Genomic DNA, 17,705 nt, shown 5'->3' with positions numbered 1-17,705 from the left:
CATCAGTGTGTCCTGTGTCAGAAAATGAGGACCTGTTTGTACACCACACATCGTGTGTATGCGCGTGCGGGCACCCACCCACCTTCAAGTCACCTGTTGATTTATGGTGCCTGATGTATTTCAGAATTTTCTTCAGTAAGAAATACTGAAATTTGATACTGCCAGTGCCTTTGTTTGAACTTACAGATGATCTGGTAGACAACCTGCAGCACCTGGTATTTGTTGGTGGTTTCCCATCCAAGTATTCACCAGAGTTGATCCTGCTTAAGGTTCTAAGATCAGATAGCATCTCATGTCTTTAGGATATTTAAAGCCCTCACTTTAGAGTAGGGCCCGGATCTTGTTTCATCTGTTTCTTTCATGGTTTTGTACCATTCCGTCCATTCGGATGGCACGGAATGGTACAACCCCCTGAAAACGAAAGAAGCAGTAAAGCAAAAGGAAAATGGGAACAGTAGCCATTTGATTGGCTGATTTTCGGCGTTGGCTGTAGGCCCTGGCTGGCAGGGCCTACAGCCAAGCGTTCGATGGCTCGTAGGCCTGGCTCGCAGGGTCTTCAGTCAAGCAGTGAGCACTCGGCGCTCAACTGTAGGCCCTGCCTGCCAGGCCTACAGCTGAGCACCAGGCCTGCTCAGCTATAGGTGCTTTACTGCCCAAGGCCCAAAAAATCTTTGGGTTTTTTTGGACCTTGGACAGAAAAACCCATTTGTATACGCACCCGTTTCCGTAAGCGGCGGACGGAAATGGAAACGGGGCCATACCAATGGTACAAATAAGAATGGACAGTGATTCCATACAAATACACAAGACTAGAAGACAGTATTCTATTCGCTTGTAACAGAGTAAGAGAGAACGAGAACGATTGGAGAACGATTGTAGTTATACAAGTAAACTTCCATATGTAAGCACCAGACTGATCCATATAAAAAGAGGCTCTTTGTGCTGCTCTCCATATAAAACACAAGTCTCCTGTGCTGAAAATGCAATAATAGTTTTAATCAAGATTACAGATGTGTTTACAACAAAATTCTTGCTTTTAAACTGATAGAATACCAAATCTTAAAAATTGGGTCACAACTGCCAAATACTTAAATATGAATGTGTTAAAAGTATCTTTGACCTTAAAGTACTTGTGGTACACAGAAGTCCATCTTCTTGGCAGTATGTAACTTTGCTTATGAGTGTCCATTGCATTAGGTAAATACACTATTGTGCACTATTTGAATTTTAGGTTCATGCATCAATGTTGTAAAACGTTTTTAATGTGAAATGAAACAAGAATAACTGCATGGAAGTATAGAGACAGTAAGTAGAGTTCGGGCCATGTTGCACAATTGTTCGGGTCATGTTGCGCCACGCAACTCTTGTAAATACCACAGCCCATATAAAATTTGTCACTTTAAGACTTCGGAAAAAGAATCAGACCACACTTTTGCTTTACTTTGATTCTTTGTTGTTTTCCTATGTCCTAGTTACCCTTAGTGCTTTCCTGCCACTTTCCCACTGTCTGAGATTCACTGTGAATTGCCTTTTTATAATGCTCATTGGATATCTTATTGCTACCTTCAAAAAGAGCAAGGAATGCCCAGATTTGTTTTAAGGCAGCTCTGAAACCTTACCTCCACCTACCTCCTCCTCATTCTGCTTTTGATGTTCAGCAGCTCTGCTTACAGTATCTTATTATTTCATGAGATCAGTCCCATACAAAGGCATGTTGGCACATGGTCTTTGGCCTTCAGGGAAAGGTAAGCACTCAGGTGTCAAAGCATTTAAACCCCAAGTGTTTCAATTGGTGTTCAGCTCTAGGCGATTAAGGAAGGTGAGGTGTGGGTCAGTGTGGCCCTAAGCTCTACATTGCTGATGCACCCTATTGTATCTTTTGCTCAGCCCAGCACTTTAAAGCTTTTTGAAGGTCACCTCCTTTGGTTACATGCTTTTCTTAAAAGTTAACAGGCCTAGTTTTCATTTCCACTTTTTTGAAGGAATACTTCTGGTTGGTCCTTTTATCAATCAAGATATACCATGTTCCCCAGTAGATGCCATTGGTCACCCCACTGTAACGTCCATGGTAGTACTTCCCATTAGGGTTGGCTGCCAGGCATGAGTCAAACCACCAGCCAGCCCCATAATATGTACCACAATTACCCATGGAGTAGTTGTCATTGTCAGTGTCCCAGGTTGTGAAGCATTTGTGATCATGGTTGTAGTTGCGGCTATAGCTCAGAGCATTGCCTGCGTTGCCTTGGTATTCCCGAGCTGTCAGGCGATACTTGTTGGCCTCACTAGCTACTTTGAATTTGCGGTAAATGGCATGTCGCTTGACACCATGCCAGTCTTCCAGTTCTATACGCAGGACATGCTGTCCCAGGCGGGTTAAACTGTGGAGGTGTTCATTTCCCAACCAATGTTCCCCTTGTAAGCTGCCAAATCCTTTCTTGTACTCTTGCCAGGTGCGGTTGAAGTCCACAGTGCCATCCTGCCGACGCTGGATCATGGTCCAGCCACCACCATCAGCCACCATGTCACAGTATGCCTGAGAAAACAGAAGGGGTGGGTTCTAAAGGGTTACAAATTCCTATAAAGCAGGGAGGGTGATGTGTAGATCTCCAGATAATCAATGCAACTCCTACCATCTCACTGCTTCAATTTGGGACCTGTTCTTATCCCTGTTCTACAGCATCCAGAACAACCCTTTCTATAGCCTGTCTAAGCATAGAGTAACATCTGCTGTACTTGAGATAGTTTTTCTTGTTAAAGAAGTTCTTTTGGGGCATATAATTGCATTAGGAATTATACAGTCCCCTTCTCCCAGGAACTATAGTTATGAAAGAAGTAATGCTATGTGTGCCTTTAGTAATTTCCAAGCTTTGGCAACTCTTAAGGCATTCCTATAATAGGGGTTTCCTTATGATTTCTATGCCTTAGGCAAATGGGTTTACGCTTTTGCAGAGATTACATTCAACATCTTTTAGAGCTGAGTAGCTTGGTGAGAATACGCTGCCCTCTCCAGCGTACCACACATGTCCCAACCTGCCAAGCTACTGTCCTCATTTTTGTTTCATCCAGCATAAAATTGGCTTCACTTTGTGTATTCTCATATTTGGTAGCTTCCCCTTGCTTTCCCCCTCATTTTCAATTCAAAATATCTATGGGTTTTTTCGTTACCTTCTTGTCTTTGTCTGCTACTAAAAAAACCCTAACTTTCAATTTACCTTGGTCCCTTTTGGCTCAACCTTTCTTCCCACCTGCAAATGTCACCAGACATCTTTATCATTCTGTTGCTCCAAGTTGCCATTGAGATCATCTTGCCCTTCTATGCTGAAATGCTTCAGAAGCAGCAGTTCAAACCGCAGAAATATCATCCCTCAGTTTTCAAGAAGTCTTCATAGTTTTCAAGTTGCATTTTTGACTGTTCCCTAAGAATGACACCTCCACCAGTATCAATTCCATCTAGCTATCATTTTGGGCTACGAGGCTATCAGTCTGCTATCATTTTGGGCTACGAGGCTATCCCATCATTATTCCACTTGTTGGAACATCGCCACAGATTCCAGTTGCTTATAAGCCATATATTCCTGGGTCCTTACCATTTTTTATCTGGGTTATGCCATAGAGTTCTCAAATTATTCCATCCTTGGGCCTATTCTGGCATACTGAATCACCCAGAGTATTGGTTTGCTCCACTGCAAAGGAAAGCAAATGTAGTGGGTGGACAGCAAATGCAGCGGGTGTCGAAACCTGTCCAATTCTCAAGGTGAAGTACTACACCCAGATCTCAAAATACTTCATCTCATGGCATGGAGGATTGTACCATGACTTCTCTAAGATTTATTTCAGTTCTTTATGCTGCTGAAAGAACTCGGCTTAATGTTCCTATGAATATAAGTAGAAACTATTCAGACCAGAATTTGCCTCTTCAGAAGAATTTTCTACTTCCACTCATTTTCTTGTAATCTTTGTCAACAAAAACTTTCTTACCTCTGAAAGTTTACTTGGATGCTATTGTGGCTTGAATACCCTTTTCTCACATCCTATTATTTAGACTTTTTTTTAAAGGTCTGGCACATCTTTGTTCTCCAGTGACTCCTCTCATTCTTCCCTGCTTGTTGCTGGTCATATCATAGCTGATTCATGAGCCATTTGAATCTTTGGCCACTACTGACAAAAGCTTACACTCTTTGAAAGTGACATTTCTTGTCACCATCGCCACTGAGAGGAGAGCAAGTAACCTCATAGCTCTATACATAAATGCGTTCTTCCTTGTGTTCCATCAAGGAAGGAATCATTTATGTATAGAGCTATGAAGTTGCTCTCCTCTCAGTGGTGATGGTAACAAGAAATGCCACTTTCAAAGAGTGTAAACCTTTGTCAGCAGTGGCCAAAGGTTCAAATGGCTCATGAATCATCTATTTCTTACTGAAAATGGTGTCACAGTTCATCTCACTCAAAACATCATCTTACCTATATTCTACCTACAATCAACAGCAACTTTAGAGCGGTCTCTGAATGTGAGGAGATCTCTGGTATTCTATACCCAACATACAGCTCTTTATTGCTCATCTGTTTATTTATTATGGGGATTTCCCCCAAAAGAACCAGTGTCTTCACAATGCCTCTGTCAATTGTTTGTCAGGTCATTGTACTTGCCTATGAATTAGCTAAGCATCATATCCCCAAAGGCTTATGAGCACATTCAATAAGAGCATTTGCTTTGTACATTTTACAGGGAGTTTTGTTACCTAATCTCTAGGCTGCTATGTGGTCACAATCATCTATTTTCATTCACCACTACAGACTGGACTGCAGATCCAGAGCTGATGCAAAGTCTTCTGCTCTTCAGTGATCTGGCACACCATTCTATAGTGAGTAGTCTACTACCTAGTGATAGAAGTTGGTACTGCAGACTTTAAACATATTTAAAGTGACAGATTTTAGAAATCAAATTACCTGATGCTGTACACCTCTGCTCTTTTTAGCATATGTGACAATTTTTCGGTGTCCATTTCATCAACACGACACTGCAATTCTGACAGGTACATTATCTTTTGTTATTATAGATACATATTTATCTCAAACTACCTACCTTACCTCAAAAGGTTGTCGGAGAGGAATGGGCTGGATGGTGTAAATCCCATTGTCTTGGATGCCCTGCTTGTGGATCTCAGCACAATCTCGGGGATATGTGTGTTCAGATTTTGCTGAGGGTTCCACTGGAAGTATACAATTAAAACAGCTGTTGTAATAAACAACAGGACTGTGGAAATGGAAACAAAATCCTGAATACATAACCTACTACCTTCTATGAAACAATGACAGATCACTTGCATAAAGAATAATTTTAACTTCTAAAGAATCATGTATAAAACCATGGATATTATTATTGGACCTAATGACACAGATCAAAGTTTTCAATCATAAGTCATCTGTAAGAAGAGAAAAAGGACAACCCTGCCTGGTGATAATTGTTTCAAAGGGACACAACAAAAATAGCATGCCAACGTTCATAATTCTAGAAGTTAATAATTCTGATCCATACCAAAAATTCTCAAAGAAAACCAAATTTAACCAAGATAAGTTGTTCACATCTATATCTAATGAGAATAGCAGGCTGATAAAATCACCATTCAAAGCAATCATGTTGTTAACCAATCTGACAATCTTGAAGTTCTTGTATGTATTGAATAAATCCAATCTGATCTTCATGAACCGTGATTGTTCTAACTTATTGCAGTCTTTTAATAAGGACTGCAAGTAGTTTCTTAGCATCAATGTTCATTAAAGAAATAGGTTTATACTTTGCACATTGGGTATGTTTTCTCTAGCTTTGGGAGTAACTATAAGCAAAAAATGTGATAAACAATTTTAAAACTCTCAATGAAGTTTTCTTGTAACAGAGATCTTTGGTAAAGGAAAATGTTATAACTTTCTTATACTTGTGTTAATGGTACAGAGAAACTTCCTAATGGCAGAAAGTAAAAAAGCAGAACAAAGTGGGTTGTATAGTCTTGTGTTTTTGGAATGGAGAGCAGGACTGAACTCCTTGTCTAGGCTTGCAACATTGCTTTCTGCCTTGACTTCTTACTGTGCCTTTCCTCAAACTGATGCCCCTCCATGTGTTGGACTATAACCTTCCACGTCTGGATCAGGCAAGACTTTGCTATTGGAATCAAAGATTGGAGAAGTCTCTTTGAAGGGTAACACTCAGGTGGATTGTTTCTAGATCTGCTAGCTTTCTACCTGGTTGGTAGTGATATCCCTTTGTTTGCCTATGCTAAATTATCAACTTGCAAATGTAACTTAGTGTAAACTTCCCAGATTGTCAGATGTTTGAATATTCATATTGAATCCTGTGCTGGGAGAAAGGCAGAATAGAAATTAATTTAAATAGCACATCTCATTTTCCCTCTATGACTAATGTATCCCCCAGGGTGCCATGCATCTTGCAGAAAAAGAACAGAAGGAATGAAGCATTATAGATTTATACTAACCCAAAAGTGCTGTTGTCACTTCAGTCTTGTATTCTTTCCCTAAATCTGTGAAAGGACTGTGAATCAGTGCAAATGCTTCAAAATACGTATTTCTACAAAACTCTTAATCACTCACAATTGAGTATTTTCATTTTGTATTCTTAATACAATTTTGCTAAACATTTGAAACATTACTGCAGGTATTTAGACTAGAATATAACTGCTGTACTAGTTTGAATGTTGTGAACAAAGCTGGCAATTCAGTAAATATTTGGCAAGTGCCTTTTATTGCTTCTTTATTTTTAAAGCCCACAGGAATGGTTCAACTTTTCAAACAGAGGATGCCATCAAATCCCCCCCTATAAAATAAGCACCTGCTTTTCATGTTATGTTTTAAACCAGAAGTGAGGAACCTTTGGCTTTCCAGATCTTTGGCCGAGCAACTCCCATCAATACCATTCAACATGGCCAATGTAAGAGACTGGAGGAGCTGAAGTTTCAAACATCAAGCAGGCCAAAGGTTCTCCAACTATGTTTCTATCTGTGCAAACAGCAAAGAATCAGTGGCTGCCATTGCTACCTGATTTTGTGTTTAATATAAGATGCATTTAAAAACATGCACTGTACATCTAAAAGTCCAGATAAATATCTAATGATAACAGCAAGCTAGCACAATTCTTCAGCTGCAACTCCCATAATTGCTCAGCATTGGCTATTCTGTCTGGCACTTTTAATCGCCCCCCCCCTCCAGAATTGACATTTTAAAGCATTTCTTCCTCTAAATCTGCCACAAGGCTTGATTGCAGATGCCTCTCTGCACAGAAAAAACTGGAAGTTGTTCACTATATTCACAGGTAAGGAGCTGTCCTTCTCAAAGAGACCAAAAAAAATCTGTTGTTGCATAATCCCAGGACTGGCCCTATTATTAGGGAAAGAGAAACACAGATTCTTGATACCACGAAAGGCAAAAACTCGTTATTTGTTATTAAAGTACAGTATGTTTACTGCTGGGGATAGAAGTGCTGCTAATATAAGAACTTTTCATTTATGAGTCTACTGTTGACTATTACACTGCTTGATATGGGTAAGGAGCCTGTTAGTAGCATTATCTCAGGCAGAAAAAAATATATTGGGTTTGCCTTGTGTTGCTCCCCTCCAATTCTAATATCTTCATCTCTTTATTGTCCTTGTTTAATTGAAATGGTAGGATGGATATCGGGTAGGAAAAGACAGTATGTCGAAGTCCCAACTGAGAAGATGGTGAACAGTGGGTAATTGTGTTCACCAGAGAAAATGGTTTCATTTACATCATCAGACACCCCGACGTGATGGCTAGAACACGCAGCAGGAAAACCTCTCAAGCATTTCTTTCTACTACAGTCTCCAAATTCCTCCTGGAACAACTGTTAAGATGTCAAAGAGCAGGGGAGGGTAGAATTTCATTCTGAAGAGGGGCACATAGACTGGCAATTCAGTCTTTCTTTGAGACTGGTGGTGTAACAACCTTCTACACTGCACCCAAGAGGAACAGGTTGGAGAAGGCTCTATGGTACACACAAGTCTATCCTCTGGCACCTTGTCATGGATCCTGTTCTTCACCCCCCATCTTTTAGCACTGGTCACTTCAAGTGGTTTCTCCTAATGGTATGGTCAGGTCTTCACACAGCTTTTTACAAATGCACACAAACTGCAGATGAGGGGCAAAATGCAACTACTGGCTTAGCAGTAGAGGAGAACCAATAACTTTGCTAATAGGGGGTCTGTTATACATATTTGATAGTAGCAATAGCAGGTTGTGTAGTACTATTGCCCAAGTATGCCTACTTGCCTTCAATTTATATCCCCTTTTTTCCGTATGAGATATTAGTTGCAAACAATCCTTGCCCCACTCCTAGCGCGATGGATCATCATTTTATCATGGTGATGCCTGCATCATATTCAGGATCATACTCTCTGCCTCAGTTGCTTTTGAAGATAACAATTACCAAGGCAGCAGACTTCCCTTCTTACTTAACTCAGATGCAGCAGCCCTTTACCACCTATTGTGAAGAGCTGGAGGAAGTTGCATTTTGAACAACACCTTCAAGAATCCCATAGCCTGCATGGTTTGATCTTAAGCCTTATTTATGGGCATTTCTTTCTCCTGTGTGGACTTCCTCACCCCTTCATGTAGTGATTGAAGTTGGACTACAACATTGGGTTTCCACTTGGCTATGGAAACCTACTGAGTGACCTGGGACAAGTGACACACACTAACCCCAGAAAAACCTTAGGGGTTAAAAAAGACTTGAAGGCATACAATAACAAGAGAGTACTTCACGTAACTGCCATAGAGGTAATCAGATAGTTTGCATTCATGAGGACTAGGCCCCCTGCAGTACTAAATCATAGAATTGTCTTCTTTGGGATGCCTCTGTAATGTCAAAATGTGGGTTTCCAATCAGAGTGGTCAGCACACATTCCTCTTTTATAAAGCAGTTGGAGTATTGTAAAATGGTTTTAATCTCTGCCAGGTCCAGGAACCACAGTCCTTGGGGAGAACACTCTGTTTGATCTCTACTGTGGCGCTATTAGTAATACAGTAAGGCAAGGCAGAAATGGATTGAATAAATACATACCCAGATAGGGGATACAACATTATTTCACAGCAGAATTGTTGGTAAAATTGAAAGATAGGTGTATGGGTAAGATTAGATTCATTTGCATTATAAATGTCCCTTTGTAGTCAAAAAATATTTTGAGCATAAACCAACTAGAACATGTGGCAATCAGTGTGCTGTAGTGATTAGAAGATCCATGTTCCATTCCTCACTCAACCATGGAACTCCGTGGTGACTCTTGGTAACTCTCCATAAACCTCACAGGGAGGAAGAGCAAGATATTAGGGTAATGAATAAATAACAATAGGAATTCTACTAGATAACATTCTCTCTGAATATGTGTTTGTGTGTGTATGCGCATGTATGTGCATATGTATTTATATGTATGTACTTTCAAGTTGTCTGTTGACTCATGGCAAACCCATGAATTCCCTTGGATGTTTCCTCTAAAATAGAGTTTGCAGTACATGATATTCATTGATAGTCCACCATCTAATACTAGACAGGGCTGACCCTGCTTACCTTCCAAGATCAATGAGGATGTTGTAGGGTATTTTGTGTGTTTCCCTATTAATTCCATGTCTGCTTGCAATCTTGGTCACTCCTTATGAGGCTGCCTGCTTATTTCATGTATGCCCTACTTTTCTTTGATCATGGAACTCAACATAGGAGTCTCCTCTCAAGGTATTCACCAGACTCAACCTCCCTAAGTTTCAAACACTACAGTGATTGCTGTTCGGATCACTGTACTCTCCTGGAGATAAAACTAACTCTTGAAAAGAGAAGAGACAGAGAATGGGGAATGTAGTGCCTTTGTGTACTCACCTAAAATTGATGTCTTCAAGACTGATTCACTGCAAGGCAGTTTGCAGCCAGACAGGATCCCCAGCAACAGAGCCACCAAGGAGTTGAGTTTCTCCTCTAGGCGATTCAGATTAAGTCTGCTCTCCTCTTGCAACTTCTGCAGGCTCGATGCCATGGATAGCACTTTGGTTTCCACCAAGCTAAGGCGATCCATCAAAGTTCTAGCCTTGGATGAGCCCTGTTTATTGGGATCTCCAGCATGTTTCATCACCTGCTTGAACTCCATCTGCTGTTCTCCAGTTGGGACATCTTGAATTTCCTCAGGTATGACTGGCTCTTCTGGCATGAGGACATGGAGTCTGCAGCTTCCTAGTCCATCACAACCTTTTTCCAGCAAAGGAGGAGGCATAGCCACCAGAGAACTCAAACATGGAGGATCACCTTCCCCTTGGCTACATTCAGGGTTGTCTGAATTCAGAGTTTCTGACTCTTGCAGTAGAGCTGTAAGGAGGAAGCTCAAACAAAAACACTTGCACAGGCTGGAGGAAAGTTTCATTTCTTCTAGCTGCTCTCTCTAGAAATGCATAGAATTACCAGTGGGGACAAGGTTGCGTGTGAGCAGCAACAGGGCTTCTTCTGTCTTGGAAAAAGAGTTCCTATAGGCCAGGAAGTCCCCTCACAGGCTGGGTCAGTGTAAACGGCTCACAGAAATGGTGGAGATTGGGGAGCTGTGAGCGAAAGGAGGAGGGAAGTGAGAGAGACACAGATAAAGAAGTGTTTGAGTCAGTCCGGCAGATTAGCATGTCATGGGCAATTAAAGCCTGGCCTTTGTGGGAGTCGGGGAGTCCGTGATTAGGGTCCGGCTGGTGCAAAGCTCTGCTCCAGGAGGCCCTGGCTCCAAAGGCCTGTAATTTACCTCAGCATTAAAGGCACCAGGAAATCGCCCAAATAAGAGAGTGAAAACCGAGTGAAAGGAGCGGCAGCTTCTCTCAATGATCGCTGGCCTTTGGCACAGATTTGCCACCCACACAATACATATGTAAGGCATGCGCTCACAGGTCTCCCCATGCCAGGACCAAGGGCCTGGGAGACACAGTACTTAGAAGGCTTCCCATGCTGGGCCAATTGAATTCCTTCATAACTTTCCTAATTTCTGCAGCTGCACTAGCCAAGAGACCTCTCCTCCTGTTTCCCTGGAAAATCAAGAAATCACATTAGTGGTAATTCACTGGTTGTGCGCATGCTTTGCACATAAAAAATCTCATTTTCAGTCTTTGCTAGTTCTAGGTAAGTCTTACTCGGATACGCCTCATCTGTGAAAGCAGAACTGTGTGTTGGAGGCAACAGCACACAGATATTTCAAACATATCATTTGAAAAGAAAAAATGGCTTCTCTGGGTACTAAGAAGTGAATACTAACAAAGTGAATTTATAAATGTAAGAGCGTCACTCTTATTTCGTCATCCACTTTGAAACGTATAATTGCTACGGTTGTTAATGACCTGCTTTCGAACTCTGTATTTTAAAATTAAAATAAGGTGACACCAGAGGCACAGGAATGCACTTTAATTTTGCTAAGCCCTTTGACATCCTTTCTTTTTCTTCTAAAGGCCTTCAGATCAAAAGAGGGATCAGATGTTAATTTCCTTTTTTGAGAGCATGCCCTGCATAGCCTTTCTTCTTTGTTATATTACTTTGCTTGATAGACATCATAACATCCACACAGTTACTATAGTTATATTTACTTATGAAAAAAGGCTTATTCTGGATAAGTGACTGCCCAGACCAGGATAGGGAACGTGTAGCCCTGCATCTTGCAAAATTCCTATCTACTGCCTACACAGGCTGAAGGTGATAGAGTTGTATTCCAACATATCCAGATGTTAAATGTGTCCCACTACCCTGATTCAGAATTTGGGAATGTCAAGGTTCAGTTGAAGGTACATAACTACTACAGAGCCCTTAGTGGTAAACAGAGCCGGCCCTAGGTATTTTTCAAGTGTAGGCGAACAGAATTTTGGCACCCCCCCCCCCCCCCCCCAAACCAATCACTGAAAAATAAAAGCGTTGGATAAGCGAAAATGTTGGATAATAAGGAAGTATAAAGGAAAAGCCTATAAAACATCAAATTACATTATGATTTTAAAAATTAAGCACCAAAACATCATGTTTTACAACAAATCAATAGAAAAAGCAGTTCAATACATGGTAATGTTATGTAGGAATTACTATATTTGCAAATTTAGCACTAAACATTGAACAGGGATATAGGGCAGTGTGGACTTAGATAACCCAGATAGCCCTCAGTATTAAAAAAAAAACCCTAAAATCAGGACAATAAATAAAGAACAACACTCTGAAAACAGAAGAAATCCAGACAGTAAACAATCAGGGACAGCTAACTCCTCCCAAAAAAAGATTCTCCCAGGCAAGAAGAAGCCAGGCCTTGAAGCCACAGGGCCATTAAATGCTAATCAAGGTGATTAATTACAACATTCACACCTGCTTCAAAGAAAAGTTCTTTCTCCCACCCTGGACCTTCTACAGATATATAAACCCCACATACCTAGCTTCCAAGTTCCTACAGACCTCACAATCTCTGAAGGCCCCAAAGGTGGGCTTGCGTGGTGCGAAGGTGGGTCTGCGCTGGCCAGAAGGCCCAGCGCGGCCGCTGAAAGGCCCGAAAGAGAAGGAGGTGGAGAGTGGTGCCCTCCTCCCAGGACGATGGTGCCCCCGGGACGATGGCGCCACAGGCAAATGCCTATTTCGCCTTATGGTTGGACCTCCTCTGGTGGTAAAGCGAGTTAGACCGCTGAGCTGCTGAACTTGCTGACCGAAAGGTCGGCAGTTCAAATCCAGTCAGTTGAGTGAGCTCCCACCATTAGCCCCAGCTTTTGCCAACCTAGGTGTTTAAAAACATGCAAATGTGAGTAGATCAATAGGGACCGCTTTGGGTGGGAAGAAAATGGCGCTCCATGCAGTCATGCCAGCTACATGACCTTGGAGGTGTCTACGGACAACGCCAGCACTTCGGCTTAGAATAAGAGATGAGCACCAACCCCCAGAGTCAGACACGATTAGACTTCATGTTGGGGGGAAACCTTTATCTTTAACCTAACTACTAGTAGCAGTACTAAAGGATATCAGGTAATGTGGAGTGTTCTGTGACAAAGGAGTAGTTGAACATCACTGTAGGGTTACTATTTCCTTGTCCTAGAATAACCAACCATTACATGGCAGTGATCACTTTGCCATCTCAGTCTTGAGTCTTGATTCTAAAGTATAGATCTCATAATCAAATTATCTGGTCTAATCTTTATACTTTGGTTAATATGCACAATGATCTTCTTTTGGTATCACCCAGCCCCATAATGAATTCTGGAGAACTCAAAAGCTTGCACAATATTAAGGGACATTTTTTTCCTCCTCATTACATTTTGGAAGAATGTTTCTCTCTTGGACCAATTAAACATTACTTTTAGTAAAGAACAGGAATTCTGCGCCACCTAGAGGACAGAGGATTACATTCTCCACTTACCAGTAGTTTATCATTGGTCTTCTCATTGTGATGTCTCTGTGTGTTTCCTGTATACATAAAATGTCACACGAGATGTCCTCAGACATTTTGGCTAATAGCTCTTCCTTAGCAAGTGACAAACCTTCTATATTAATAGACATAATTGTCAGCAATGGTCTTGATTGCTGTTGCCCGCTTTTGGTCCAAAACTATTTAGCTGTTTGTGATTCCTTTATTTTATCACTTTTAAATTTATTTATTATGCAATGCTTTTGACATGAAATAAAAAAATAAAAATAAAAAGTAGTTTATCATTACTAAGCTATTAATTGTTTGGGGAAATTTATTTGGGGAAAATGATTTATTATAATAATTTATTTGGGTAAAATTATTAATTATAACTTTTGTGTTTATATCCTTCCCATCTCACAGTTCTCAATTACAATTTGGTTTCAGACTGCATTGATTCTGACAACCTTTGCAGGTATTTATCCTCAAGAAATGTGTTATGAAAAGTCTACATTTTCTGATCTGAATAAAGCACTGCATGGGAGATAATACAATAGGAATATTACAATCTACCCTCAAACTTGATGGAAACATCTGGCTATTTCCTAGAAACTAGAAACACAAATGATGATTGCCATCATCAAGGGAATGTATCCAGATCTGAACATTTGGATAGCAGCATCATTTTGTCAGCCAGCTCATAAAGCATGGAGCAATTCATGGCATTCTTGGCTGGGCCTAAAGCCTTGCAGTTTAGTTAATCCCATGGTTCAACTAAGGTAATTACAAAACATGCTACAAAGGTCTGGCCCTAAATCAATTTCTGCCTTCTTCAGTTCTCTAGACTCTATTTGAGTAGAACAGGCACTTCTCATATGATCTGCTTTGCTTTGTTTTCTTCTCTTTGCTTCCTGACTTAGAAAACAGAAATAATTTATGTGCAAGTGAATTAGTTGGAAGCCTGTCTGGACTCGCACTCAGTTTGGTGACTGGTAGGGATTCATCTGCTGGAAGCCAATGGAGTGGGAAGTGGTCACAGTATTTCCAGATGGATCCTCCTCTTTTGGGAGAAAGTGGAAGGAAATATTGCCAAATGAATTTTTTCATATCTGTCTAATGAAAAGATGTTTCCTCAGTACCTGGCCAGTAGATCTCCTTGCATGCAGCATGGTATTTCTTAAATGGAGGCTTGTTTGAATTTGGTTCACAACCACACTAACTGCAAGAAAGGCTTTTGAAACACACCTCTTTACAATTAGAACCACAGATCTTCAAGATCAAGACCTTACATGACAGGGAAAGAGATGGATAATTGAAAGGATTAAGATTGCATAGCTAAGCTTATCTGTTTGTTGAGAAGGCCTCACTCCCCTGATCCGGAGTAAGTGACTTTGTTATAGTCCATTATCATTAAAAACAACAACACCCCAGATCTAAACCTTCTTGACTTTACTCCAAACAACAAAAGCTGGCAATCCTGGCAATATTCCATCATCCTCTTCTAGAAGAAGAATCTCTATACCAGGCATGGGAAAACTTTGGCCCTCCAAGTGTTTTGGACTTCAAATCCCACAATTCCTAACAGCCAAAGTTTGCCCATGCCTGCTCTATATGGTACATGCCATAATGATGCCAGATTGTAACTTTTCAGATAAAAACAAAGAATACTCCAAGAACATTTTCACGCAGAGAGTTTGGATTGCGAGAGAGACTGGAAAAAACCCCATCCCCGAATGGGAGGATGGAGAACCAGCTTGCATCATCCCTTTTGTCACTCAAGAAGCATGCTCTGATTCAGTCATTGCATGAGTGATTGAAATATGTTTTCTTTTTCTTTGCCTTCCCTACAAAGTTCAAGTTTTGATCAATGCCTAGGAGGTGCAGTTTCCCCCATTGTGCCACTAGGGGGACAAACAAGAGAGCCAAGATGGTCACAGTTCATGCTGAGACATTTCTCCAGGCCTTTCCTAGCTGGGCCATTCAGATTTCCCCCAAATTCCAGCTCTTAACAGAAATGGGGGACTTCTTTTTTGCCCATGCTTCTTTTCAGCATGTGAAAGAGAAAAACAAGAATGAATAATAGGCAATGACAAGGCAAGGCATCTTTTTTCCTCTCTTGCTCACCCTCTACCCCACCCCATCCAATTTGTCTTCGTAAATGACATCGGAGAAAACCCCAAATTGCAGCTTGTGCTCTGTACAGTTTTACCACAGTATCCTGACAAGCATCTGGTCTGGAGCTGATAGCACCAGGGGTTCAGGCTGGAGCCCCGGCCGGAAGCCTAAGAGTTGGTAGCGGTTGGGGACCCACTGCTGCTGTCAGGACATCAGGCAGGAAACTTCATGAGGGCTCTGCTATGAAGGCTCTTTGGCTCTTTGCCACTGACTCTGCAGAGAAAGACAGGCACAAAGGCCTTCTTCCCAAGGATAGCAGAAGCCACCTGGAGCCAGCTCTGGCGCCATTTTGCGTGGTTCCTTAAGTGAGCTCTTGGAGCAATGGAAAGGCTCTGATGTTGGTTGGAACCCCAATCACCCTTTCTAACATGACCAACAACCCTTGGCCTTATGTTCATGGAGACAGCCCTATGCAAGGAATCCATGGACATTTTGCATCATAGCAGAGAAAGTCATCTGTCAGAGCTCACCCTGCTATGGACCTAAAGTTTCTTTACTTTAAATAAGAATTTTGAAAATAATAAAAAGTATACTAGATAGGTATCCAACCCAGTATCTTGTTACTCACAGGATACTTTTGGGAAGCACACAAGAAGGGCATGGAGCCGATAGCACCTTCCCACTGTTGTTCCCCTGTTATTGGTATTCTGAGCCCTACTGCCTCTAATTCTGGAGGCAACATATAGTTATCATGAAAAGCAGTCTTTAACAGTCCTTTTCTTCACTGATTTGTACAATTTGTTTAACATCAGCTAAGTTGGCGGCTGAAAGAAGTATAATCAATTCCAAACTGCATTATATGGCAGGGCAGATCTAACCCAGGGCTCTTTCAAGACTCTCATCCATAGGGTTGTCATAAATCAAAGTTTGTTCTCTACAAGTGAGGATTTGGGCCATCCAACCCGTTATAACACTTCCAAAGAAGAAAACTCTACCCCACTCCCAAAGCAGCCTTATTTCACTGTTGTTTTTACTGCTCTTACAGTAAAAACATTCTTCCTAATGTTTAGTGGAACCTCATTTCTTGTAATTGTAATCAAATTATTCCAGTCTTTGAAGCAGCAGAAAACAAGATTGTTCCATCTTCTGCATGACATCCCTTTGGATATTTGGAGATAACTGTCATGTCACCTCTCTGCCTTCTGTGTTTCATGGTATCCTTCTGGAATGCCTAGGAGATTTGGGAATCGGAGCCAGAGGTTTTGGCCATACCTCTCAGACGGATCCAGATGGTGCTGCTTGGGGATAGCTGTTCCTCAAAAAGGGAGACATTATATCCTCAATGCTTTTTAACATTTACATGAAACTGCTGGGAGAAATCATCCAGAGGTGGAGTGCAGATGATCCTTAGCTAAGGATAGTGTTTCTCTATTGAATGAATGCCTGGAGGACGTAATGGGCTGAATGAAGAAAAACTCTAGGCCCATCAGCAGTGTTAAAGAATGGTCTAAATGCCAGTCCAGTTTGTGTCAAATGTGAAATGAGTGTCACCTTGTCCCTCACTTCAGGCAGAAAAATGTCTTGAAATGATAAATGACTGAAAATGATAAAGATGGGGTCTCTAACCATCACCACCTCAGCTATACTGCTAAGCGTTGGTGCCTGTGGATTCCCATATCAGTGAGGCAATGAATTAACTCCCTGAATTTTAGCATGAACTATCCAAGGTGCTGAGCCCTATACTCAAAATATGTTCACCATTTTACAAAGCTCTTTTGAAGATTACTAAAATTTGCTGTTAGCTCACTCCCCAACAACGTGGGTGCCACCAGCCTCCACTACTGCCACCCTCCCTCCCCCATTTCTCTGTCACCATCAGAAGCAAAAACTGATCTTTTTTCTTTCTCTGGTTTCTCCTTTCTTGCTTCCCCCAGTTCTAGGCCACTGCTAAATTGAGCTCCGTCCCTTTCATTTAAGCATTTCCAAAATGCATTTATTCTTCTTTGTAAGAGTCTTGCCTGTATCCAGGTTTTCTCGGTTTCTTCAGGGTTTTCTTTATGGCTGATTCTCGCTCCTCCTCTCCTTTTGGTTGATTGAAGCCGCTGTTCTTAAAGCCACAGTTTCCCCCAGAATGAAGATAGTTCACAATCTGTATTGGCTTCATCAGATAATTTCTCTCCTCACCTTCAAATC

At 41.3% G+C, this 17,705-nt stretch overlaps 1 protein-coding gene across 2 annotated transcripts; it reads right to left on the bottom strand.

The window, feature by feature from the left end:
- Positions 1-975: 975 nt before the first annotated feature.
- On the bottom strand, positions 976-17,360 carry LOC100558990 (fibroleukin). 2 transcript variants are annotated; one of them, XM_008105292.3, is made up of 4 exons: positions 9,893-17,360; positions 6,489-6,533; positions 5,089-5,210; positions 976-2,533 (listed from the first exon to the last, which is right to left on the bottom strand). In XM_008105292.3, exons 1-4 carry the CDS (start codon positions 10,425-10,427, stop codon positions 1,940-1,942), a joined length of 1,296 nt encoding a protein of 431 aa, XP_008103499.2. In that variant the 5' UTR covers positions 10,428-17,360; the 3' UTR covers positions 976-1,939. The 2 variants fall into 2 exon arrangements, with proteins under 2 accessions (XP_008103499.2, XP_003217813.3); XM_003217765.4 differs by lacking the exon at positions 6,489-6,533.
- Positions 17,361-17,705: the final 345 nt, after the last annotated feature.

This window comes from Anolis carolinensis, chromosome 2 (genome assembly GCF_035594765.1).
Source record: "Anolis carolinensis isolate JA03-04 chromosome 2, rAnoCar3.1.pri, whole genome shotgun sequence".
Classification (NCBI taxonomy): Eukaryota; Metazoa; Chordata; class Lepidosauria; order Squamata; family Dactyloidae; genus Anolis; species Anolis carolinensis.
Note: the sequence above shows the minus strand (reverse complement) of the source record. Positions and strands in the feature narration are given on the sequence as shown.